Source organism: Pseudophryne corroboree, chromosome 11, assembly GCF_028390025.1.
Source record: "Pseudophryne corroboree isolate aPseCor3 chromosome 11, aPseCor3.hap2, whole genome shotgun sequence".
Classification (NCBI taxonomy): Eukaryota; Metazoa; Chordata; class Amphibia; order Anura; family Myobatrachidae; genus Pseudophryne; species Pseudophryne corroboree.
Window position 1 is genome coordinate 176,091,957 of NC_086454.1, and position 26,112 is coordinate 176,118,068.

The 26,112-nt window shown below is 47.2% G+C and overlaps 1 protein-coding gene across 6 annotated transcripts in view; it reads left to right on the forward strand.

Moving 5' to 3' along the window:
* BRMS1 (BRMS1 transcriptional repressor and anoikis regulator) overlaps positions 1-26,112 on the forward strand; it is a 139,545-nt gene that overhangs the window by 35,394 nt on the left and 78,039 nt on the right. For 4 of the 6 annotated variants that reach the window (XM_063945107.1, XM_063945108.1, XM_063945109.1 and 1 more), the window contains exon 3: positions 1,952-2,069. In XM_063945107.1, the coding sequence (XP_063801177.1) occupies positions 1,952-2,069 (118 nt within the window). The remainder of the gene's footprint in view (positions 1-1,951; positions 2,070-26,112) is intronic. The other 2 variants (XM_063945111.1, XM_063945112.1) reach the window with 1 other exon arrangement.

The window sequence follows — 26,112 nt, forward strand, 5'->3', positions numbered from 1 at the left end:
CCTTACGGAGTCCCCCAGCATCCACTAGGACGTCAGAGAAAAGAACATACAAAAACAAACGGTCCCCAAACAACAATCCCCCCCCCCCCCTCCCTGTATACCTCCCCAAACTGTGGCATACTCGTACCCCTAACAAAACTCCCCAATCCCTTAAGATCTAAATTTTGAAGAGAAACCTATAAGCAACATAAGATCTAAATTCCCAAGAGAAACCTCTGCGTAAGTAACGCTATACAACGAAGCCCAAAACCACCAAAGCAAGGGGCTCCCCGGACTTATACTTGCATATCCTAGGCATAGAAGTTCGGAAAGGGCAATACAGGAGGTCAATCCGGAGCCAGCTGATGGGCGCCTGGAGCATATCTGTCCAGCCAGGCAGCTGCCTCTCTCGGTTAAAGAATTTGGTCTCCCCATCCGCAACCACTCGAAGCCTGGACAGGAACAGCATAGAATAGGAGAGATTCAGGTCCCGAAGACGACGGTTGATGGGCAGGAATTGGGCTCGGTCCTTTTGGACATCCGCAGCGAAGTCCGGAAGTGTTGACACCAGGACACCATTCCTGAGGAGTGGGCCCTTCTTGCGACCCAGACTAAGGACAGAGTCACGGTCTTATTAAAGCAAGAATTTGACAATAAAAGTTTGTGGAGGGGTACCAGGAGGTAAAGGTCTGGAGGGTATTCTGTGAGCGCGTTCCACCGTGAACTGAGGTAAAGGAGTCCACGCCATACAGCTCCTTGAGCCATGATTCCAGAAAGTCCTCAGGATGTAACCCTTCCTCTCAGGCAGGCCAACAAACCACACATTATTTCTACGTATGCGTCCCTCCATGTCCAGGAGCTTAGTTTGCAGCGATGAAACTTGCTGGGATTGCTTCAGGGGGCCACAGATTGCTTCAGGGGGCCACAGAGATCCTCCAGGTTGGAGACCCACGTCTCGGCCTCACCCACTCTCTCGCGGATACGCTGGACATCCTGTCGCAATAAGGAAAGCTCACACTACACTCTCTTCATTTTGTCGGATAAATGTTGTTCACTAGCTGCTATAGCTTCCAGAACCTTTTGAATGGAGAGGGCAGAAGGTGACGCAGCAGAACCTGAGTCGGCCCCTGATGGGGGATCATGTCGAGTAGAGGGGGATGATTTAGGAGATGACTGCGCTGGCTGGCCGGTAGACTGACGAGCATACTTCTCCAATTTAGCCGCAGCCACGCGCTGGCCGTCCTTCACCATGGTAACCAAGGGTGAACCGCCAATCAGACAGAGAAGGGAGCTCAGGCAATATCACAGGCACAGATAGGCTCAGGTGGCACTTAAATCCCAAATATTCAGTGTCAAGAAAGGCTGTAATGCTCCAAACATTCAGTGACAAGAAAGGCTGTTTGGTCACAACTATGTGTGGTCAGGAAAGGCAGTCTATAACAGAGTAACAGGAGAGCAGAACAGTGTGCCCAGAGCCAGCTCACCCAGCCAAACAGTCTCCACAGGTTTGCAGTGCTGTGTAACGCTGATCCACTGAGGCAGCTGCCTCCAAGATGACCGCCGGACCCACAGCTCTAACCCCCCGCGGCTGGATGCAGCAAATCGAGGCCGTGGATCCTGTGACGGCCTAGGCCTTAACTCCGCCCAGAGGGACAGGGGATGATATGCAGCCCAATTATGCCTCAGAAAGGGCTCAGGAGGTATAGCAGGATCTATTGCCCCGGGGAGCTCCAGTAACCTGCTGCCTACCCGCTTGCCGCCGTGGCCACACACCCCCCCCCCCCCAGAGATTTCATTTTTAATCTTTATTGTTACTTTGAAAACGGCTCTGGTTCTGAGGGGCATTTAAGTGCATGAAGAAAAAGCCTGAGATTTTTTTTTATGCTTGATTGAGCTGTAATTTGTAATTTGACTCTGCAATGTCTGATCACCTATTTCACTGGTAATATATTTAACATAATCCTTTTCTAAGATGGACTTCCTTTATACATTTTGGCAGAGATGGATGATCTGGACTGTGAGCGGCGCAGAAATGAGTGTCTCGATGAGATGTGTCACTTGGAAAAGCAGTTTTCGGAGCTGAAAGAGAAGTGAGTTTGGTGCATACTGTATACAGCATATAAAAGATCATTATGGTTATATCTAAAATTATTTTCTTCACATATCTTGGGGTCACTGCTACCATGGAGATTGGTTAAGGGCCCACAATCTGGGCATTTAAAAGCTTTTTTTCTTTCTTTTTTTTTTTGGGGGGGGGGGGGGGGGGGGGGATAGATTTACTAGTATTTTTTGCAACATACACCAAGGTACGGGGGATGAACAGAAGAAATAAGTGGTGAAAGCAGTTTCAGTTACAAATACAGGGCCCAGACATTTTGACAGTGTAGAAGGGAGACCACACATAATGATCATCAGCACGCATTGTGCCACAGTAACAAAAAGGGGGCACAGGGGAGAGAGAAACCTGCAGGGTTTACTAAGTGCCAGAGTGAGTAGGAAGAAAAGAGACACTGGACCTAATTCAGAGTTTATCGCAGCAACAAATTTGTTAGCAGTTGGGCAAAACCATGTGCGCTGCAGGGGGGGGGGGCAGATATAACATGTGCAGAGAATTAGATTTGGGTGTGGTGTGTTCAAACTGAAATCTAAATTGCAGTATAAAAATAAAGCAGCCAGTATTTACCCTGCACAGAAACAAAATAACCCACCCAAATCTAAATCTCTAACAGCCCAACTAATAGCCCAACTGCTAACAAATTTGCTGATGCCCCAATAACAAAAGTGAGGAAGCTCTGGGCCAAAGTATAGTCAAGTGGACAAGAAAGAAGATGTGTTATCCCTCTAACTGCCCAACCTATGAACCTAAACACCAAGGAATAGGTGAAGTCAATCATAAAGGTTACTGGTTCTATTCTCAATTTTATATACAACCCATACTTTCTTAATAAGGTTCATGAGCTTTAATAAGGTCTTGGCAATTACTCAGAAAGTTATTATCTTGAGGCACGACAAGGAAATGTGAGTCATAGGGCCTAGAGAGCCATCATTTCACCAACCCAAGGGTAGATAGCATGGGCACCATGTACCAACAAATCAACAATTTATACACGTTATGTTTGGTTTGTGTACAAATTGAAGACCTGGTGAGTGCCTCAAATATGGTCCATTGCTGTATGGCTAGGGTTTCCTCAATGTTTTCTTCCCAACGAGCCTTGTGGGGGCTTTAACCTGTTGTATTACTTAATGAGTGAAGTGTATATATAGTAGATATGAGACCCCAGGAGGATGAAGAGCAAAGCCAGAAGGTTTCAAGAGGTTATCCTGTGAAATGGCAGACTGTAGCCATGTCGACACCACAATGTCAACGTTAGAATGTCGACATGATTTAGACTGTCTGTATGCGCCATGTTGGACATAGAGAATATAAATAGAGGCGCTCATGAAAAACACACACCAAAATATCACAGGTTCAGTATCAGCCAAGGAATCAAACAAAATATAAAATATATATATTTATTAATGCTAATAAAAAAATACTATTTCATAATGGATAATTCACAATTAATATTTATGATTTTAGCATGATTTGTGAGATACAGAAGTTTAAAAAATTCATGAATTATCTAAATCTTGTTAATATATTAATAAACTTGAAATATCACTGAACTATATGATTCAAAAAGTATGTATCAGAATGTTGCAGTCTCTTTAGAAACACTATTGCCACAGCTGCTAGACGTGATTCCTGAATAAGTCACAATGACTGCACGTATTGATAATAGTCAGCATAGATTAATATATGAAATACCTCTCCATAAGGGCTGGTGAACCCGAGCGTCCCCGGGTAAGTCCAAGAAATTGCCCAGTTGGTGAAGAAGCTGGAGGGTACGTAGGAGATCTGAATATGTCAGCCGGCTGCAAGGTTTATTTGATTAACCTGCTGGTTCCACCTTGCAAGTGCTGTGCAGATAATTGTAAGCGGCAGATGTATAGCTGCTGGATCAGGTGGTGTCTTAAGCCCAGCTGTATATGAAAACCTTCCTTCCAAGCTACCTGGACGTGCTCCGTCCGCCGGTAGAAACCAAGGTGGAAGACGCTGGAGATGATTGCCGTGACCGTGCAGCGTCTGCGGCTGATCGTATAGCCAAGTGGAAAGCCGCCCGCGGCTGCCGTTGGTGAAAGCCGGATGAAATGGCTGTGGCCTGAGAGCGTCCTGGATACAGGTGTTCAGTGATTTGCAAGAAGGGGAGGAGTCCTGACGAGTTTCGTCACGTGACCCGTGACTTTTTCAAAGATGACTCCTATTTGCACGGTGTATGTAATTTAAAGGGCTCTTAATTATGCCTCCACAGATGTAACTACTCAGTATAATCATACATCAATGATAACACATGCACTTATATAAGGATTCCTTGGCTGTTTAAATAACAATCTATCTGGTTTAAATACCTTAAAAATTATAAAACCTAATAAAATGAAATATAATAAAAAGTATATATGTTAAAAAACACACTTAATGGCGGAGCTAACACATAAATCCACAAGAAATAAAAATAGAGTGTCATGGACACGAAAAACAATGTTAGTGTATTGTATCAGAACATATATCCCAGCTGTATTTCACAATGCATCCTATTGGTGCTGAGAACTTATATATATATATATATATATATATTGGGGATTATCGGAACCTTATATGGTAACAAAAACACCCATACTCATTATGAAAAGGGACCATAGTAAGAAATTATATATATATATATATATATATATATATATATATATATATATATATATAATTTCTTACTATGGTCCCTTTTCATAATGAGTATGGGTGTTTTTGTTACCATATAAGGTTCCGATAATCCCCAATATATATATATAAGTTCTCAGCACCAATAGGATGCATTGTGAAATACAGCTGGGATATATGTTCTGATACAATACACTAACATTGTTTTTCGTGTCCATGACACTCTATTTTTATTTCTTGTGGATTTATGTGTTAGCTCCGCCATTAAGTGTGTTTTTTAACATATATACTTTTTATTATATTTCATTTTATTAGGTTTTATAATTTTTAAGGTATTTAAACCAGATAGATTGTTATTTAAACAGCCAAGGAATCCTTATAAAAGTGCATGTGTTATCATTGATGTATGATTATACTGAGTAGTTACATCTGTGGAGGCATAATTAAGAGCCCTTTAAATTACATACACCGTGCAAATAGGAGTCATCTTTGAAAAAGTCACGGGTCACGTGACGAAACGCGTCAGGACTCCTCCCCTTCTTGCAAATCACTGAACTCCTGTATCCAGGACGCTCTCAGGCCACAGCCATTTCATCCGGCTTTCACCAACGGCAGCCGCGGGCGGCTTTCCACTTGGCTATACGATCAGACGCTGCACGGTCACGGCAATCATCTCCAGCGTCTTCCACCTTGGTTTCTACCGGCGGATGGAGCACGTCCAGGTAGCTTGGAAGGAAGGTTTTCATATACAGCTGGGCTTAAGACACCACCTGATCCAGCAGCTATACATCTGCCGCTTACAATTATCTGCACAGCACTTGCAAGGTGGAACCAGCAGGTTAATCAAATAAACCTTGCAGCCGGCTGACATATTCAGATCTCCTACGTACCCTCCAGCTTCTTCACCAACTGGGCAATTTCTTGGACTTACCCGGGGACGCTCGGGTTCACCAGCCCTTATGGAGAGGTTTTTCATATATTAATCTATGCTGACTATTATCAATACGTGCAGTCATTGTGACTTATTCAGGAATCACGTCTAGCAGCTGTGGCAATAGTGTTTCTAAAGAGACTGCAACATTCTGATACATACTTTTTGAATCATATAGTTCAGTGATATTTCAAGTTTATTAATATATTAACAAGATTTAGATAATTCATGAATTTTTTAAACTTCTGTATCTCACAAATCATGCTAAAATCATAAATATTAATTGTGAATTATCCATTATGAAATGGTATTTCTCTGACGTCCTAAGTGGATGCTGGGGACTCCGTCAGGACCATGGGGGATTAGCGGCTCCGCAGGAGACGGGGCACAAAAATAAAAGCTTTAGGACTAGGTGGTGTGCACTGGCTCCTCCCCCTATGACCCTCCTCCAAGCCTCAGTTAGGTTTTTGTGCCCGGCCGAGAAGGGTGCAATCTAGGTAGCTCTCCTGAGCTGCTTGGAATAAAAGTATAGACTTAGGTTTTTTTATTTTCAGTGAGTCCTGCTGGCAACAGGCTCACTGCATCGAGGGACTAAGGGGAGAAGAAGCGAACTCCCCTGCGTGCAGAGTGGATTGGGCTTCTTGGCTACTGGACATTAGCTCCAGAGGGACGATCACAGGCCCAGCCATGGATGGGTCCCGGAGCCGCGCCGCCGGCCCCCTTACAGATGCTGAAGACAGAAAAGGTCCAGAAATCGGCGGCAGAAGACGTCCATGTCTTCATAAAGGTAGCGCACAGCACTGCAGCTGTGCGCCATTGCTCTCAGCACACTTCACACCGCGGTCACTGAGGGTGCAGGGCGCTGGGGGGGGGCGCCCTGAGACGCAATGAAAACACTATATATGACTAAAAATACATCACATATAGCTCCTGGGCTATATGGATGTATTTAACTCCTGTCATTTTACCTCAGAAAAAGCGGGAGAGAGGCCGCCGAGAAGGGGGCGGAGCCTATCTCCTCAGCACACAAGCCCCATTTTTCCACACAGCTCCGCTGGTAGGAAGGCTCCCAGACTCTCCCCTGCACTCCTGCACTACAGAAACAGGGTAAAAAAGAGAGGGGGGGCACTTATTTGGCTAGATATAGATATATTGCAGCTATAAGGGATAGACACTTATTTATAAGGTTGTCCCTATACACATATAGCGCTTTGGTGTGTGCTGGCAAACTCTCCCTCTGTCTCCCCAAAGGGCTAGTGGGGTCCTGTCCTCTATCAGAGCATTCCCTGTGTGTGTGCTGTGTGTCGGTACGCGTGTGTCGACATGTATGAGGAGGAAAATGGTGTAGAGGCGGAGCAATTGCCTGTATTAGTGATGTCACCCCCTAGGGAGTCGACACCTGACTGGATGGTCTTATTTAAGGAATTACGTGATAGTGTCAGCACTTTACAGAAAACTGTTGACGACATGAGACAGCCGGCAAATCAGTTAGTGCCTGTCCAGGCGTCTCAGACACCGTCGGGGGCTCTAAAGCGCCCATTACCTCAGTCGGTCGACACGGACACTGACTCCAGTGTCGACGGTGAAGAAACAAACGTATTTTCCAGTAGGGCCACACGTTACATGATCACGGCAATGAAGGAGGCTTTGCATATTTCTGATACTACAAGTACCACAAAAAAGGGTATTATGTGGGGTGTGAAAAAACTACCCGTAGTTTTTCCTGAATCAGAAGAATTAAATGAAGTGTGTGATGATGCGTGGGTTTCCCCCGATAAAAAACTGCTAATATCTAAGAAATTATTGGCATTATACCCTTTCCCGCCAGAAGTTAGGGCGCGTTGGGAAACACACCCCCTAGGGTGGATAAGGCACTCACACGCTTATCAAAGATACGGCCGCCCTCAAGGAACCAGCTGATAGGAAGCTGGAAAATGTCCTAAAAAGTATATACACTCATACTGGTGTTATACTGCGACCAGCGATTGCCTCAGCCTGGATGTGCAGCGCTGGGGTGGCTTGGTCGGATTCCCTGACTGAAAATATTGATACCCTTGACAGGGACAGTATTTTATTGAGTATAGAGCGTTTAAAAGATGCGTTTCTATATATGCGTGATGCACAGAGGGATATTTGCACCCTGGCGTCAAGAGTAAGTGCGATGTCCATTTCTGCCAGAAGATGTTTATGGACACGACAGTGGTCAGGTGATGCGGATTCCAAAACGGCACATGGAAGTATTGCCGTATAAAGGGGAGGAGTTATTTGGGGTCGGTCTTTCGGACCTGGTGGCCACAGCAAAAGCTGGAAAATCCACCTTTTTACCCCAACTCACCTCTCAGCAGAAAAAGACACCGTCTTTTCAGCCTCAGTCCTTTCGTCCCCATAAGGGCAAGCGGGCAAAAGGCCAGTCATATCTGCCCCGGGGTAGAGGAAAGGGAAAAAGACTGCAGCAGACAGCCTCTTCCCAGGAACAGAAGCCCTCCACCGCTTCTGCCAAGTCCTCAGCATGACGCTGGGGCCTTACAAGCGGACTCAGGTGCGGTGGGGGGTCGTCTCAAGAGTTTGTCCCAATTTGCCCTTCTCACCAAGGGTACCTCAGGTTCGTAGTACAGGACTGTCATTATCAGTTTCAGACGCTGCCGTTTGGATTGTCCACGGCACCCCGGGTCTTTACCAAGGTAATGGCCGAAATGATGATTCTTCTTCGAAGAAAAGGCGTCTTAATTATCCCTTACTTGGACGATCTCCTGATAAGGGCAAAGTCCAGGGAACAGTTGGAGGTCGGAGTAGCACTATCTCGGGTACTGCTACAACAGCACGGCTGGATTCTAAATATTCCAAAATCGCAGCTGATCCCAACGACACGTCTGCTGTTCCTAGGGATGATTCTGGACACAGTCCAGAAAAAGGTGTTTCTCCCGGAGGAGAAAGCCAGGGAGTTATCCGAGCTAGTCAGGAACCTCCTAAAACCAGGAAAAGTGTCAGTGCATCATTGCACAAGGGTCCTGGGAAAAATGGTGGCTTCTTACGAAGCGATTCCATTCGCCAGATTTCACGCAAGAACTTTTCAGTGGGATCTGCTGGACAAATGGTCCGGATCGCATCTTCAGATGCATCAGCGGATAACCCTGTCTCCGAGGACAAGGGTGTCTCTTCTGTGGTGGCTGCAGAGTGCTCATCTACTAGAGGGCCGCAGATTCGGCATTCAGGATTGGATCCTGGTGACCACGGATGCCAGCCTGAGAGGCTGGGGAGCAGTCACACAGGGAAGAAATTTCCAGGGAACGTTGTCAAGTCTAGAGACTTCTCTCCACATAAATATACTGGAGCTAAGGGCAATTTACAATGCTCTATGCCTAGCAAGACCTCTGCTTCAAGGTCAGCCGGTGCTGATCCAGTCGGACAACATCACGGCAGTCGCCCACGTAAACAGACAGGGCGGCACAAGAAGCAGGAGGGCAATGGCAGAAGCTGCAAAGATTCTCCGCTGGGCGGAGAATCATGTGATAGCACTGTCAGTTGTGTTCATTCCGGGAGTGGACAACTGGGAAGCAGACTTCCTCAGCAGGCACGATCTTCACCCGGGAGAGTGGGGACTTCACCCAGAAGTCTTCCACATGATTGTGAACCGTTAGGAAAGACCAAAGGTGGACACGATGGCGTCCCGCCTCAACAAAAAACTGGACAGGTATTGCGCCAGGTCAAGGGACCCTCAGGCAATAGTTGTGGATGCTCTGGTAACACCGTGGGTGTACCAGTCAGTGTATGTGTTCCCTCCTCTTCCTCTCATACCCAAGGTACTGAGAATTATAAGACGGAGAGGAGTAAGAACTATACTCGTGGCTCCGGATTGGCCAAGAAGGACTTGGTACCCGGAACTTCAAGAGATGCTCACAGAGGACCCATGGCCTCTGCCGCTAAGAAGGGACTTGCTACAGCAAGGACCCTGTCTGTTCCAAGACTTACCGCGGCTGCGTTTGACGGCATGGCGGTTGAACGCCGGATCCTAAGGGAAAAAGGCATTCCGGAAGAGGTCATACCTACCCTGGTCAATGCCAGGAAGGAGGTGACCGCACAACATTATCACCGCATTTGGCGAAAATATGTGGCGTGGTGTGAGGCCAGGAAGGCCCCCACGGAGGAATTTCAACTGGGTCGATTCCTGCATTTCCTGCAAACAGGAGTGTCTATGGGCCTCAAATTGGGGTCCATTAAGGTTCAAATTTCGGCCCTGTCGATTTTCTTCCAGAAAGAATTGGCTTCAGTTCCTGAAGTCCAGACATTCGTCAAGGGAGTACTGCATATATAACCCCCTTTTGTGCCTCCAGTGGCACCGTGGGATCTCAACGTAGTTCTGGGATTCCTCAAATCACATTGGTTTGAACCGCTCAAATCTGTGGATTTGAAATATCTCACATGGAAAGTGACCATGCTGTTGGCCCTGGCCTCGGCCAGGCGAGTGTCAGAATTGGCGGCTTTGTCTCACAAAAGCCCATATCTGATTTTCCATTCGGACAGGGCAGAACTGCGGACTCGTCCTCAGTTTCTCCCTAAGGTGGTTTCAGCGTTTCACCTGAACCAACCTATTGTGGTGTCTGCGGCTACTAGGGACTTGGAGGACTCCAAGTTGCTAGACGTTGTCAGGGCCCTGAAAATATATGTTTCCAGGACGGCTGGAGTCAGGAAAACTGACTCGCTGTTTATCCTGTATGCACCCAACAAGCTGGGTGCTCCTGCTTCTAAGCAGACGATTGTGCGTTGGATTTGTAGTACAATTCAGCTTGCACATTCTGTGGCAGGCCTGCCACAGCCAAAATCTGTAAAGGCCCATTCCACAAGGAAGGTGGGCTCATCTTGGGCGGCTGCCCGAGGGGTCTCGGCTTTACAACTTTGCCGAGCTGCTACTTGGTCAGGGGCAAACACGTTTGCTAAATTCTACAAATTTGATACCCTGGCTGAGGAGGACCTGGAGTTCTCTCATTCGGTGCTGCAGAGTCATCCGCACTCTCCCGCCCGTTTGGGAGCTTTGGTATAATCCCCATGGTCCTGACGGAGTCCCCAGCATCCACTTAGGACGTCAGAGAAAATAAGAATTTACTTACCGATAATTCTATTTCTCGTAGTCCGTAGTGGATGCTGGGCGCCCATCCCAAGTGCGGATTGTCTGCAATACTTGTACATAGTTATTGTTACAAAAATCGGGTTGTTATTGTTGTGAGCCATCTTTTCAGAGGCTCCTCTGTTATCATGCTGTTAACTGGGTTCAGATCACAAGTTGTACAGTGTGATTGGTGTGGCTGGTATGAGTCTTACCCGGGATTCAAAATCCTTCCTTATTGTGTACGCTCGTCCGGGCACAGTATCCTAACTGAGGCTTGGAGGAGGGTTATAGGGGGAGGAGCCAGTGCACACCACCTAGTCCTAAAGCTTTTATTTTTGTGCCCTGTCTCCTGCGGAGCCGCTAATCCCCCATGGTCCTGACGGAGTCCCCAGCATCCACTACGGACTACGAGAAATAGAATTATCGGTAAGTAAATTCTTATTTTTTTTTTTAGCATTAATAAATATATATATTTTATATTTTGTTTGATTCCTTGGCTGATACTGAACCTGTGATATTTTGGTATGTGTTTTTCATGAGCGCCTCTATTTATATTCTCTATTTCGGTTAACCCTATAGGAGTATTGCACATCTCCTTATAGTGGCGAACGTGTTTTCCCACGCCATAAGCTCCAGGTTCAATTTATTTTTATTCATAATAGATCATTATACACAGGCGCAGCAAAAGAGTCTTCTCTTTTTGTTTGCCATGTTGGACATGTTCACAATGTCAACATCTGATCTGTCTGTGTGAATTGTTGACATTTTGAGGATGCCGATTTGGAGGAGAGGTTAGGCTAAGCTAAGGGGAGAGGTAAGGGTTAGGCACTTGCGGGTTTAATACTCACCGGACTGCTGGAGCATCAGAGCTCTTGTGCAGAACTGCACCGTGCGTGACTGCTGACATCCGAAAGAGGATGCTAGAGCCACTGCTGCCGCCAGGAGAAGGTAAAACACCACTAGATCACCAGAGACAGTGTGTCGACAGTTCATCATGCACTGACAAATAACTTTGACCCACTAATAGATGGTTCAGTGTGGGATTTTGTGACAGGGTGCTGGATCTGTCTCTTAATGGTGGAATCTGCTTTGCCATAAATATATTAATTGGTCTGGATCGGTGAGTCTAGGATTTTTAACATGCATTTTTTTCCCCATCATCGAATCGGCATAATGGGGGAATTGAGCCGCAGATGTAAGGCCCGCATTATACTTTCAGGAATATCAGCATTGGTTATTTATTTTTCATCCACTAGGGGTCACTGGAGTACTCTTGGGATATGGACGGTGCATTAGCAGGGATAGGCATATTTAAATGTGTATCCCTCCACCTGCTCCATACTCCCATCATGCACCAGTGTGTTTTGTGCCTCAGGAGAAAGGCACATCCTGGACTTTGTTCCAGAATTTTTACTTTTATTTTACCCGCCGCTCAGTGTGCTCACAAGCTGGCAACTTCAAAGTCATGCTGCGCCCGCTGCCCAGCACCCAGCCGTGGTCAGATCTCACTGCCGCCGCTGGGCGCCCGCCACTGCTCCCCAGCGTCCAGCCGCATTCAGATCTCCCTGCCGCTGCTGGGTGCCCGTCGCTGCTCCACAGCTGCCACCGTGGTCAGACACTCTGCCACCGCTGGGAGCCCGTCACCGCTGGCCAGCCGCGGGCAGCTCACACTGCTGCCGCTGGGCACCCGTCGCTGCTCCACAGCTCCCGCCGCGGTCAGACAGTCTGCTGCCAGTGGGAGCCCGTCAGTCATTCCCCTGATCCTACCATACAGGGGGACATCTGCCACCGTGCACTAAGGGCTGGTGCCAATCTCAGCACAACAGTGCTGTATTGAAAGTCTTAGCGCTGTCGTCTCATTTTACTGGGGACCACCTCAGAGGGGGGCTCAGTCCGATTACTAGTAAGTTTGTGTGAAGGCACACCACAGCGTGTGTGTATGTATGTATCTATCTATCTATATTATTAATTAGAAGCTGCGGAAAAGATAGCTTGAGGCGGCGGATATACCGTGGCTCCACCACACTGCTGTAGGTGTGGGGGCCAGTTGTAACCTGTTGCCACATTGACCTGCATGTCGATCTGTTTTAGGTAACAGTCCTCTCATGTCCTATGGTTTTTCCTTAGCACATACATCACCCTAACACTGGTAAAGCAGCTAAAAGGGGCTAATCCTGCTGTTAGCACTAAAGACCTCAGGCCAGTATAATCCATCAAGTGCGGGAAGCCACGCGCCATTACAGGGGGCAGGGCTTCTCCTCAGAGTGGATACAGCACTCATGAGCGCCATTTTCTCCCTGCAGAACGCTGAAACACGCTGACAGGGAGCACTGACCCTCCACATAACTCCAGGTACTGCGGTACCAGGATGTTATAGACAGGGGAGCAAAGTGTAGTTAGTGCTATTTAGCCTATTAAGGTTATTTAGTCTGCGCCAGGCTGTTATCATAATAACTGCCCATTGGGGCGCTGTGTGGCTGGCTCCTTATACTCTGTGACTCTCTGAAGGTACTCTGGGGGAAACTGTGTCTGACATTTTCCTGTGTGTGTGTGTGTGTGTGTGTGTGTGTGTATCTATCTATCTATATATATATATATATATCTATATATATATATATATATATATATATATATATATATATATATATATAATCTCCACATTGCCATGTCTTAGGGCTCTGTAATATGTGCTGCAGAGTGTGTATCTTCTCCTAAGGAGTCTATCCCATGTACTCAGGACTGCAATGTGCTTTCCCAACCTTCCGAATCCGAACCCCCATGGGTAGATTCTTTAAGGGGAATGATATCCCAGATTTCATCAAGGATGTCACATAATGAGAAAAAGACACAGTTTTTGAGAGTCTGTTGAGGGTTTGCAGCATTCAGCTCCTACTTCCTCAAATACCCCACCTACATACCCTAAGAAACGTACACTTGCCAAAATAATGCAAGTTGACACTGATGCCGACTCTGATACAGGGGACGGTGATGGGGATATGCAGGGGGGGGATGCATCCCTTGCCATTAGGGATGTTTTGCATATTACTGAAAAGGTACCTGAGCCGGAAGAGGAATCTTATTTTACGGGCAATAAGAAATCCTCCCTCACTTTCCCTGCTTCTAAAGAGCTAAACTCTTTATTTGAAAAATCATGGGAAAACCCTAAGAAAAAATTTCAGATCCCTAAAAGAATTCTCATTGCTTTTCCTTTCCCTGAAGAGGACAGAAAGAAATGGGAAAACCCACCTATAGTAGACGCTTCTGTATCTAGGTTGTCTAAAAAGGTGGTTTTACCTGTCCTGGTTCAACCACCCTAAAAGAGCAGGCTGGCCGCAAGATTGAGACTACGCTCAAATCTCTATACACTGCTGCAGGCGTGCTTGTGCATGGATTTCTAAAGCCATAGTAAAGTGGTCAGGCACATTACTAGAGTACTTGGATACTATGGATAGGAGTGACATTGATTTGTTTTTGCGTCACATACAGGATTCTGCTGGGTTCATCGTGGAGGCCATGAAAGTGCTTGGAGGGCTACTTCCATGGCTGTCTCGGCACGCATAGTACTCTGGCTACGCCAATGGACTGCGGATGCAGAATCTAAGAAAAGTGTTGAGAACTTACCATTCACAGGTCAGGCTCTGTTTGGGGTCGCATTGGATGCGTGGACTTCCACTGCAACTGCGGGTAAAGTCAACCTTTCTCCCCTCAGCAGCTCCACCGACTAGGAAATCTTATCCTACGTCCACACTACAGTCCTTTCAGACAGCAAAATTTAAAAAATCCAAATCCCCTTCCACCTTCTTTAGGGGTGGTCGGGGAAAATCCAAAAAACCTGCACCAACAGGTTCTCGGGAACAGAAACCAGGTTCTGTTTCCTCAAAATCTTCAGCATGACTGTGGACCTCCCAGCCTGGAGATCGGGCAGGTGGCAGCGAGACTAAAAATTTCAGTCACATCTGGGCGTCATCGGGCCTTGACCCCTGGGTGACAGAAATTGTTACCCAGGGCTACAGACTGGAGTTTCAGGAACTCCCACCTCACAGATTCTTCAAATCAGGCTTACTAGTTTCGCTGACAGAAAGTGCTATCCTACAGGAAGCCATTCCAAAATTTGTCTGAACAAATATTATTGTCCCAGTTCCACCTCACCTACACCACAAGGGTTATTAATCAAACCTGTTTGGGGTTGCCAAAACCGGATGGTTCGGTAAGGCCGATTTTAAACATAAAGTCATTGAACCCCTACTTAAAGGAATTCAAATTCATGATGGAGTCTCTGAGAGCAGTGATCTCAGGTCTGGAGGAGGAAGAATTCCTAGTATTCCTCGATATCAAGGATGCATACCTTCACATTTCGATCTGGCCGCCTCACCAGGCTTATCTCAGATTTACGCTGCTGGATTGTCACTATCCGTTCCAAGCACTGCCTTTTGGTCTCTCCACAGCACCGAGGGTGTTCACCAAGGTCATGGCAGAGATGATGCTACTCCTCCGCAGACGAGGAGTGAACATAATTCCATATCTGGACGATCTGCTGATAAAAGCATCGTCCAGGGAGAGGTTGTACAGAGTATTGCTCTCTCAACTCGACTGCTCCAGGATCATGGTTGGATTAACCTTCCAAAGTCACATTTGGAGCCGACAAGGAGACTACCGTTCCTGGGGATGGTACTCAATACGGAAGTGCAGAGGGTGTTTCTACTGTTGGAGAAAGCGTTGTTGATGCAATCAATGGTACGGTATGTCCTGAAGCCAGCCCGACTTTCGGTTCATTAGTGCATTCACCTTCTGGGGAAGATGGTAGCCTCCTACGAGGCTCTTCGGTATGGAAGGTTCCTTGCACGGTCATTCCAGCTAGATCTCCTAGACAAATTGACGGAATTACGCCTTCACATGCACCTACGCCTGTCGCCGAAAGCTAGAATTTAGCTCCTCTGGTGGCTGCAAATTTCTCACCTACTCGAAGGCCTCAGGTTCGGGATTCAGAATTGGATCCTTCTAACCACGGATGCAAGTCTCAGAGGTTAGGGAGCTGTCACCCATGGGGAAAAGTTCCAAGGAAAGTGGTCAAGTCTGGAGTCCATACTTCCGATAAACATTCTGGAACTAAGGGCCATATACAACAACCTTCTACAAGCGGCACATCTTCTGCAAGATCGGGCCATACAGGTCCAGTTGGACAATGTCACGGCAGTGTCTTACATAAACCGTTAGGCCGGAACGAAGAGCAGAGTGGCAATGTCAGAGGTAACAAGAATCATCCTCTGGGTAGAAAAGCACGTGGTGGCGTTCTCAGCAATCTTCATTCCGGGAGTGGACAACTGGGAAGCGGACGTCCTCAGCAGACACGTTCTACATCCAGGAGAATGGGGCCTCCACCTGGAGGTGTTCGCAGAGGTGACAAGCTGATGGGGTGTACCTCAAGTAGACATGATGGCCTCTCATCTCAACAAGAAGCTTCGGAGGTACTGTTCCAGGTCGAGAGAGCCACAGGCAGTGGCGGTGGACGCACTGGTAACTCTGTGGGTGTTCCAGTCGGTGTATGTGTTCCCTTCACTTCCACTCATCCCAAGGATTCTCAAACTAATAAAAAGAACAGGAGTTCAGGCGATCCTCATTGCTCCGGACTGGCCAAGGAGGGCTTGGTACGCAGATCTTCTGGAATTACCCCTTGAGGATCCGAGGCCTCTTACTCTTCGCGAGGACCTTCTGCAACAGAGGCCGTTCGCCTATCTAGACTTACCGCGGCTACGTTTGACGGCATGGAGGTTGAACGCCAGATCTTAGCTTGGAACGGCATTCCAAAAAAGGTAATTCCTGCCCTAATACAAGCTAGGAAGGGAGTTGCGTCTAAACATTACCATTACATTACAAGTATGTGTCTTGGTGTGAATCCAAGACGTTTCCAATGGTGGAGTTTCAACTGGGACAGTTTCTCCTCTTTCTGCAAGCAGGTGTGGGTGTGGGCCTATGCTTGGGTTCCATAAAAGTCCAGATTTCGGCCTTGTCCATTTTCTTCCAGAAACAATTGGCTGCCCTCCCTGAGGTTCAGACATTCTTGAAAGGGGTTCTGCACATCCAACCACCCTTTGTGCCTCCTACGGCACCTTGGGATCTTAATGTGGTGCTGCAGTTCCTGCAATCAGATTGGTTCGAACCTTTGCAGTAGGTGGACGTCAAGTTTCTTACTTGGAAGGCGGTAACACTGTTGGCATTAGCATCTGCTAGACGCGTGTCAGAATTGGAGGCATTGTCATGCAGAAGCCCCTATTTGATTTTCCATGAAGATTGGGGTAAGCTCAGAACGCGTCAGCAGTTTCTTCCAAAGGTTGTGTCAGCCTTTCATATCAACCAACCTATTGTGGTGCCAGTGGCTACTGACTCCTCAATTACCTTAAAGTCCTTGGATGTGGTGAGGGCTTTGAAAATTTCTGTGAAGAGGATTTGACGTCACAGGAAGTTGGACGCTTTATTTGTCCTTTATGATCCCAACAAGGTTGGGTGTCCTGCTTCTAAGCAGACCATTTCTCGCTGGATCAGGTTTACTATCCAGCATGCTTATTCTACGGCAGGCTTGCCGTGTCCAAAATCCGTTAAGGCCCACTTTACTCGTAAAGTGGGTTCTTCCTGGGCGGATGCTCGGGGTATCTCGGCTTTACAGCTTTGCTGAGCGGCTACGTGGTCGAACACGTTTGCGAAGTTCTACAAGTTCAATACTTTGGGGTAAATTTTCTAAGGTGGGAGATTTTTAGAACTGGTGATGTTGCCCATGGCAACCAATCAGATTCTACTTACCATTTATCTAGCTGCTTCTAGCAGATAATAGATATAATCTGATTGGTTGCTATGGGCAACATCACCAGTTCTAAAAATCTCCCACCTTAGTAAATTTACCCGTTTGACCAAACTTTAGGTCCTCAGAGGCCAATCTGTTCTGCAGGAACCTCCGCACTCTCCCTCCCATACTGGGAGCTTTGGTACATCCCCATGGTACTAAATGGACCCCAGCATCCCATAGGACGTAAGAGAAAATAGGATTTTAATTACCTACCGGTAAATCCTTTTCTTGTAGTCTGTAGAGGATGCTGTGCGCCCGCCCAGTGCTTCGTATTCCTGCATTGTTACTTGGTTCAGTAGTGTTGTTTCAGACGTTGCTGAATTGTTCCAAGTTGGTTAGCTTGGCTTTCCTTTTTGTTGTGTGAGCTGGTGTGAATCTCACCACTATCTGTGTATTTCCTTCTCTCGAAGTATATCCGTCTCCTCGTCACAGTTTCTAGACTGTAGGAGGGGCATAGAGGGAGGGGCCCGCCCACACTATTAAAGTGCCAGTGACTCCCAAAGGACCCGTCTATACCCCATAGTACTAATGTGGACCCTAGCATCCTCTACGGACTACGAGTAAAGGATTTACCTGTAGGTAACCAAAATCCTATTTTCTCTGACGTCCTAGTGGATGCTGGGAACTCCGTAAGGACCATGGGGAATAGCGGCTCCGCAGGAGACTGGGCACAAAAGTAAAGCTTTAGGACTACCTGGTGTGCACTGGCTCCTCCCCCTATGACCCTCCTACAAGCCTCAGTTAGATTTTTGTGCCCGGCCGAGAAGGGTGCACACTAGGGGCTCTCCTGAGCTTCTTAGTGAAAGTTTAGTTTTAGGTTTTTTATTTTCAGTGAGACCTGCTGGCAACAGGCTCACTGCATCGAGGGACTAAGGGGAGAAGAAGCGAACCTGCCTGCTTGCAGCCAGCTTGGGCTTCTTGGCTACTGGACACCATTAGCTCCAGAGGGACCGAACACAGGCCCAGCCTCGGAGTCCGGTCCCAGAGCCGCGCCGCCGGCCCCCTTACAGAGCCAGAAGCAAGAAGAGGTCCGGAAAATCGGCGGCAGAAGACATCAGTCTTTACCAAGGTAGCGCACAGCACTGCAGCTGTGCGCCATTGCTCCTCATTCACACCTCACACTGCGGTCACTGAGTGTACAGGGCGCTGGGGGGGGGCGCCCTGAGCAGCAATAAAAACACCTTGGCTGGCAAACGTACATCACATATAACCCCCAGGGCTATATGGGTGTATTTTAACCCCTGCCAGAATCCATAAAAATGCCAGAGAAAAGTCCGCGAAAAAGGGGCGGAGCCTATCTCCTCAGCACACTGGCGCCATTTTCTCTCACAGCTCCGTTGGAGGGAAGCTCCCTGGCTCTCCCCTGCAGTTACTACACTACAGAAAGGGGTTAAAAAAGAGAGGGGGGCACTAATTAGGCGCAGTATAAATAAAACAGCAGCTATAAGGGGAAAAACACTTCTATAAGGTTATCCCTGTATATATATATATATATAGCGCTCTGGTGTGTGCTGGCATACTCTCCCTCTGTCTCCCCAAAGGGCTTGTGGGGTCCTGTCCTCTATCAGAGCATTCCCTGTGTGTGTGCTGTGTGTCGGTACGATTGTGTCGACATGTATGAGGAGGAAAATGGTGTGGAGGCGGAGCAATTGCCTGTAATGGAGATGTCACCCCCTAGGGAGTCGACACATGAGTGGCTGAGCTTATGGAAGGAATTACGTGACTGTGTCAGCTCTTTACAAAAGATTGATGACATGAGACAGCCGGCTACTCAGCCTGTGCCTGTCCAGGCGTCTCAAAAGCCATCAGGGGCTCTAAAACGCCCGTTACCTCAGATGGCAGATACAGATGCCGACACGGATACTGACTCCAGTGTCGACGATGAAGAGACGAATGTGACTTCCAGTAGGGCCACACGTTACATGATTGAGGCTATGAAAAATGTTTTACATATTTCTGATAATACAAGTACCACTAAAAAGGGTATTATGTTTGGTGAGAAAAAACTGCCTGTAGTTTTTCCTGCATCTGAGGAATTAAATGAAGTGTGTGATGAAGCGTGGGTTTCCCCCGATAAAAAACTGATAATTCCTAAAAGGTTATTGGCATCATACCCTTTCCCGCCAGAGGATAGGGCACGTTGGGAAACACCCCCTAGGGTGGATAAAGCGCTCACACGCTTGTCTAAACAGGTGGCACTACCCTCTGCTGAGACGGCCGCCCTTAAGGAACCTGCTGACAGAAAGCAGGAGAATATCCTAAAATGTATATACACTCATACGGGAGTTATACTGCGACCAGCAATCGCCTCCGCCTGGATGTGCAGTGTTGGGGTGGCTTGGTCTGATTCCCTGACGGACAATATTGATACCCTAGACAGGGACAGTATATTACTGACTATAGAGCATTTAAAAGATGCATTTCTATATATGCGTGATGCACAGAGGGAGATTTGCCGACTGGCATCGAGAGTAAGTGCGCTGTCCATTTCTGCCAGAAGAGGGTTATGGACAAGACAGTGGTCAGGTGATGCTGATTCCAAAAGGCATATGGAAGTATTGCCTTTATAAAAGGGAGGAGTTATTTGGGGTAGGTCTAACAGACCTGGTGGCCACGGCAACGGCTGGGAAATCCACATTTTTACCCCAGGTAGCCTCTCAACATAAGAAGACGCCGTATTATCAGGCGCAGTCCTTTCGGCCCCATAGGGGCAAGCGGGCAAAAGGCTCCTCATTTCTGCCCCGTGGCAGAGGGAGAGGAAAAAGGCTGCAGCAAACAGCCAGTTCCCAGGAACAGAAGCCCTCTCCCGTTTCTGCCAAGTCCTCAGCATGACGCTGGGGCTTTACAAGCGGACTCAGGCTCGGTGGAGCCAGTCTCAAAAATTTCAGCGTGCAGTGGGCTCACTCACAGGTGGTCCCCTGGATCCTTCAGGTGGTATCTCAGGGGTACAAATTGGAATTCGAGACGTCTCCCCCTCGCCGTTTCCTAAAGTCTGCTTTACCGACGTCTCCCTCCGACAGGGAGGCGGTATTGGAAGCCATTCACAAGCTGTATTCCCAGCAGGTGATAATCAAGGTACCCCTCCTACAACAGGGAAAGGGGTATTATTCCACGCTGTTTGTGGTACCGAAGCCGGACGGCTCGGTGAGACCTATTTTAAATCTGAAATCCTTGAACACTTACATACAAAGGTTCAAATTCAAGATGGAGTCACTCAGAGCGGTGATTGCGAACCTGGAAGAAGGGGATTATATGGTGTCTCTGGACATCAAGGATGCTTATCTCCATGTCCCAATTTACCCTTCTCACCAAGGGTACCTCAGGTTTGCGGTACAGAACTGTCACTATCAGTTTCAGACGCTGCCGTTTGGTTTGTCCACGGCACCCCGGGTCTTTACCAAAGTAATGGCCGAAATGATGATACTCCTTCGAAGGAAGGGAGTTTAGTTATCCCTTACTTGGACGATCTCCTGATAAGGGCAAGATCCAGGGAACAGTTGGTAGTCGGGGTAGCACTATCTCAAGTAGTGTTGCGGCAGCACGGTTGGATTCTCAATATTCCAAAATCGCAGCTGATCCCGACGACACGTCTTCTATTCCTAGGGATGATCCTGGACACAGTCCAGAAAAAGGTGTTTCTCCCGGAGGAGAAAGCCAGGGAGTTATCCGAACTAGTCAGAAACCTCCTAAAAATCAGGCCAAGTGTCAGTGCATCAGTGCACAAGGGTCCTGGGAAAAATGGTGGCTTCCTACGAAGCAATTCCATTCGGCAGATTCCACGCAAGAACTTTCCAGTTGGACCTGCTGGACAAATGGTCCGGATCGCATCTTCAGATGCATCAGCGGATAACCCTGTCACCAAAGACAAGGGTGTCTCTCCTGTGGTGGTTGCAGAGTGCTCATCTTCTAGAGGGCCGCAGATTCGGCATTCAGGACTGGGTCCTGGTGACCACGGATGCCAGCCTGCGAGGCTGGGGAGCAGTCACACAGGGAAGAAATTTCCAGGGCTTGTGGTCAAGCCTGGAGACTTCACTTCACATAAATATCTTGGAGCTAAGGGCCATTTACAATGCCCTAAGCCAAACAAGACCTCTGCTTCAAGGTCAGCCGGTGCTGATCCAGTCGGACAACATCACGGCAGTCGCCCACGTAAACAGACAGGGCGGCACAAGAAGCAGGGGGGCAATGGCAGAAGCTGCAAGGATTTTTCGCTGGGCGGAAAATCATGTGATAGCATTGTCAGCAGTGTTCATTCCGGGAGTGGACAACTGGGAAGCAGACTTCCTCAGCAGGCACGACCTCCACCCGGGAGAGTGGGGACTTCACCCAGAAGTCTTCCACATGATTGTAAACCGTTGGGAAAAACCAAAGGTGGACATGATGGCGTCCCGCCTAAACAAAAAATTGGACAGGTATTGCGCCAGGTCAAGGGACCCTCAGGCAATAGCTGTGGACGCTCTGGTAACACCGTGGGTGTACCAGTCAGTGTATGTGTTCCCTCTTCTTCCTCTCATACCAAAAGTACTGAGGATTAAAAGACGGAGGGGAGTAAGAACTATACTCGTGGCTCCGGATTGACCAAGAAGGACTTGGTACCCGGAACTTCAAGAGATGCTCACGGAGGACCCGTGGCCTCTACCTCTAAGAAGGGACCTGCTCCAGCAAGGACCCTGTCTATTCCAAGACTTACCGCGGCTGCGTTTGACGGCATGGCGGTTGAACGCCGGATCCTGAAGGAAAAAGGCATTCCGGATGAGGTCATCCCTACCCTGATCAAAGCCAGGAAGGATGTAACCGCAAAGCATTATCACCGCATTTGGCGAAAATATGTTGCGTGGTGCGAGGCCAGTAAGGCCCCGACGGAGGAATTTCAACTAGGTCGATTCCTGCATTTCCTGCAAACAGGAGTGTCTATGGGCCTAAAATTGGGGTCCATTAAGGTTCAAATTTCGGCCCTGTCGATTTTCTTCCAGAAAGAACTAGCTTCAGTTCCTGAAGTTCAGACGTTTGTAAAAGGGGTACTGCATATACAGCCTCCTTTTGTGCCTCCAGTGGCACCTTGGGATCTCAATGTAGTTTGGGGTTCCTAAAGTCACATTGGTTTGAACCACTTAAATCTGTGGAGTTAAAATATCTCACATGGAAAGTGGTCATGCTGTTGGCCCTGGCCTCGGCCAGGCGCGTGTCAGAATTGGCGGCTTTATCCTGTAAAAGCCCTTATCTGATCTTCCATTCAGACAGGGCGGAATTGAGGACTCGTCCTCATTTTCTCCCTAAGGTGGTTTCAGCGTTTCATCTGAACCAACCTATTGTGGTACCTGCGGCTACTAGTGACTTGGAGGACTCCAAGTTGTTGGACGTAGTCAGGGCCCTGAAAATATGTTTCCAGGACGGCTGGAGTCAGAAAATCTGACTCGCTGTTTATCCTGTATGCACCCAACAAGCTGGGTGCTCCTGCTTCTAAGCAGACTATTGCTCGTTGGATTTGTAATACAATTCAGCTTGCACATTCTGTGGCAAGCCTGCCACAGCCAAAATCTGTAAAAGCCCATTCCACAAGGAAGGTGGGCTCATCTTGGGCGGCTGCCCGAGGGGTCTCGGCTTTACAACTTTGCCGAGCAGCTACTTGGTCAGGGGCAAACACGTTTGCTAAATTCTACAAATTTGATACCCTGGCTGAGGAGGACCTGGAGTTCTCTCATTCGGTGCTGCAGAGTCATCCGCACTCTCCCGCCCGTTTGGGTGCTTTGGTATAATCCCCATGGTCCTTACGGAGTTCCCAGCATCCACTAGGACGTCAGAGAAAATAAGAATTTACTTACCGATAATTCTATTTCTCGTAGTCCGTAGTGGATGCTGGGCGCCCATCCCAAGTGCGGATTGTCTGCAATACTTGTACATAGTTATTGTTAACTAAATCGGGTTATTGTTCTTGTGAGCCATCTATCCAGAGGCTCCTCTGTTGTGATCTGAACCCAGTTAACAGCATGATAAGTTGTACGGTGTGATTGGTGTGGCTGGTATGAGTCTTACCCGGGATTCATAAATCCTTCCTTATTGTGTACGCTCGTCCGGGCACAGTATCCTAACTGAGGCTTGGAGGAGGGTCATAGGGGGAGGAGCCAGTGCACACCAGGTAGTCCTAAAGCTTTACTTTTGTGCCCAGTCTCCTGCGGAGCCGCTATTCCCCATGGTCCTTACGGAGTTCCCAGCATCCACTACGGACTACGAGATATAGAATTATCGGTAAGTAAATTCTTATTATTACAAGGCATGGTTTGATTGTATTGTGGTCTATACATATAGTTATGTGTTTTATAACCAAGCACATGGTATAGCCCCCAATTTAGGGACTACTCTCCAGTCCAACTACACAGCAGCAAGTGTGTTGCTTAGCCCTATTTTAGTTTAACATCCATTAACAAAGCTGTTGGAACATGGCCGATATTAGTTTGGTTTGCCCTACAACAGCTATTTTTTAACCACTCACATTGTGAAACGACTGAGTATTTGCTATGGCATCTATGGATATTGCACCTGCAGTCTGTGTGGCCGAAGTGCTAAGCTGTATGCTTGCCCTGCAGAACTTCAGTCCTCACTGCAATTCTGTTGTAAAATCAGTTCTCAATTTTCAGTTCAACTAATGCGACCCGTAGGCCGTTTTGGTTGCGGTTTTGACAGGCCAAGGTTAAGTCAAAACAAGATGAAGGTGTTCTCAGGCTATTGAAGAAGGAGTTGGTTTTCCTTCCAGGTCTACACCTAAAAGGCTGGACCAGCATTCAGGTCATTTAGGCTTTAACCCTTTCAAGATCGTGCTCGAAACCACTGTCCGTAGTCAAGACACATCAACCCGTTTTGGTTCTTCAATTGTAGGAGCACGTTTTAAACAAATACAAACGTGGGTTTCGACATCCACACATGGGTGGATCCGACAATTCAGTGTTCACCATTGTAGTGTTCAAGGTCAGGACTGCCGATGTCAATAGACTAGAGAGCAGTTCTGCAAACCAATATTCAATCTCTCATAGATTCAGTAGTTTATTTTGGGTACCAGTACTCTAATAAGGTCAAAGGTTTTTTAAAATCTTTTGTAGTACTGAGGCCGGATGGCTCAGTCACAGTGCAGCACTTACTACGGATTCAGGTTGGAATCGCAGCGGTCAGTGATTACAAGTTTATAATCATTTTCATGGTATCTCAGACACCACTTCAGGCGTTTCTGCGGTTTGCAAATTAACAGAACCATTATCATTTTCAGGCACCATCGTTTGGCCTGGCCTCAGCGCCTACAGTATTCCCAGTGTTAATGTCTGTGGTGATTTTCTCGTATCGATAATTCGTTACTAGTTCGTACTAAGATGTTCTCATCAGGCTTCATTAAAAAAAAAAAAAAAAAAAATATTGGTCCACATGGTCGCTAGGTCCACATGGTCATTAGGTCGTCATGAACAAAGTTGACATGGAAAAAGGTAGACATAAGTTGTTGTTTTTTTGCTATATATATATATATATATATATATATATATATATATATATATATATATATATATATATATATAATATAACCTTTTTCATACTTTACAATCCACATGGACTACGATTGGGAATAGTAACCTGTGGCGAGCGCAGCGAGACACCTTGCCCGAAGCCGCAAGGGGACACGGTGCACTAATTAGGGTTCCCCGTCACTTTATAAAGAAAACAACACCAAAAAAAGTAAAAAAAAAAATCATGTCGACCTAATGACTGTTGACCTAAGTGTGGTCGACCTACCCATTCAAGGTACCTTACTAATTGTACAATGTCTTCGTTCAGCAGCTATTGCTCACATACAGACAGTCTTTATGCACTGATGCATTCTACTGTTAGAAAAGATGGTGCCGTGTTTCAAAGCACCAGTTCTGAATATTTCACATTTCAGCTAGACTTTCTTGCACAAGGTCTCGTATACAATTTCATAGGTTGTTGTACTTGTCTCCAAGGGCCACAGTTTCTCTACTTGGGTGGCGCCAGACAATGTTCTCTCAGTAGGAAAGAGGTTCGTTATCTGAAATTTCTAAAATCTGACAAAGATATAATTCTCTAAAATGCAGGTACCCTGCTCGAACCATTCAGTTTCAGGGTCTATGGGTAGACCAAGAAAGTTCAAGGCCATAACATTTTTAGAACTCGCAGCAATTTTAAGCATGCGCTAATGGCCAGTCCACATACAGTCTCAGACTTTTTAAGTTCAGTTAGAATATGCAACGGTTGTCGCATACAAACAAGGAGGCCCTTGGTGAAAGTGGCTTGTGCCTGAACATCACCACTTTTGCCTGAACATCACCACGTGATGCTATCAGCAGTTTAACAACCAGACATAGACATCTGGTGCCTTATTTATCTAAGCATCGGGAATTTCGTCCAGGGGAATTGGACATTGCATCCAGAAGGGTCCAGAGGCTAGTCCAGTTATGAAATTACCCACAGGTGAATCTAATGGCATTTTGCCAGAAGTTTCAAACACA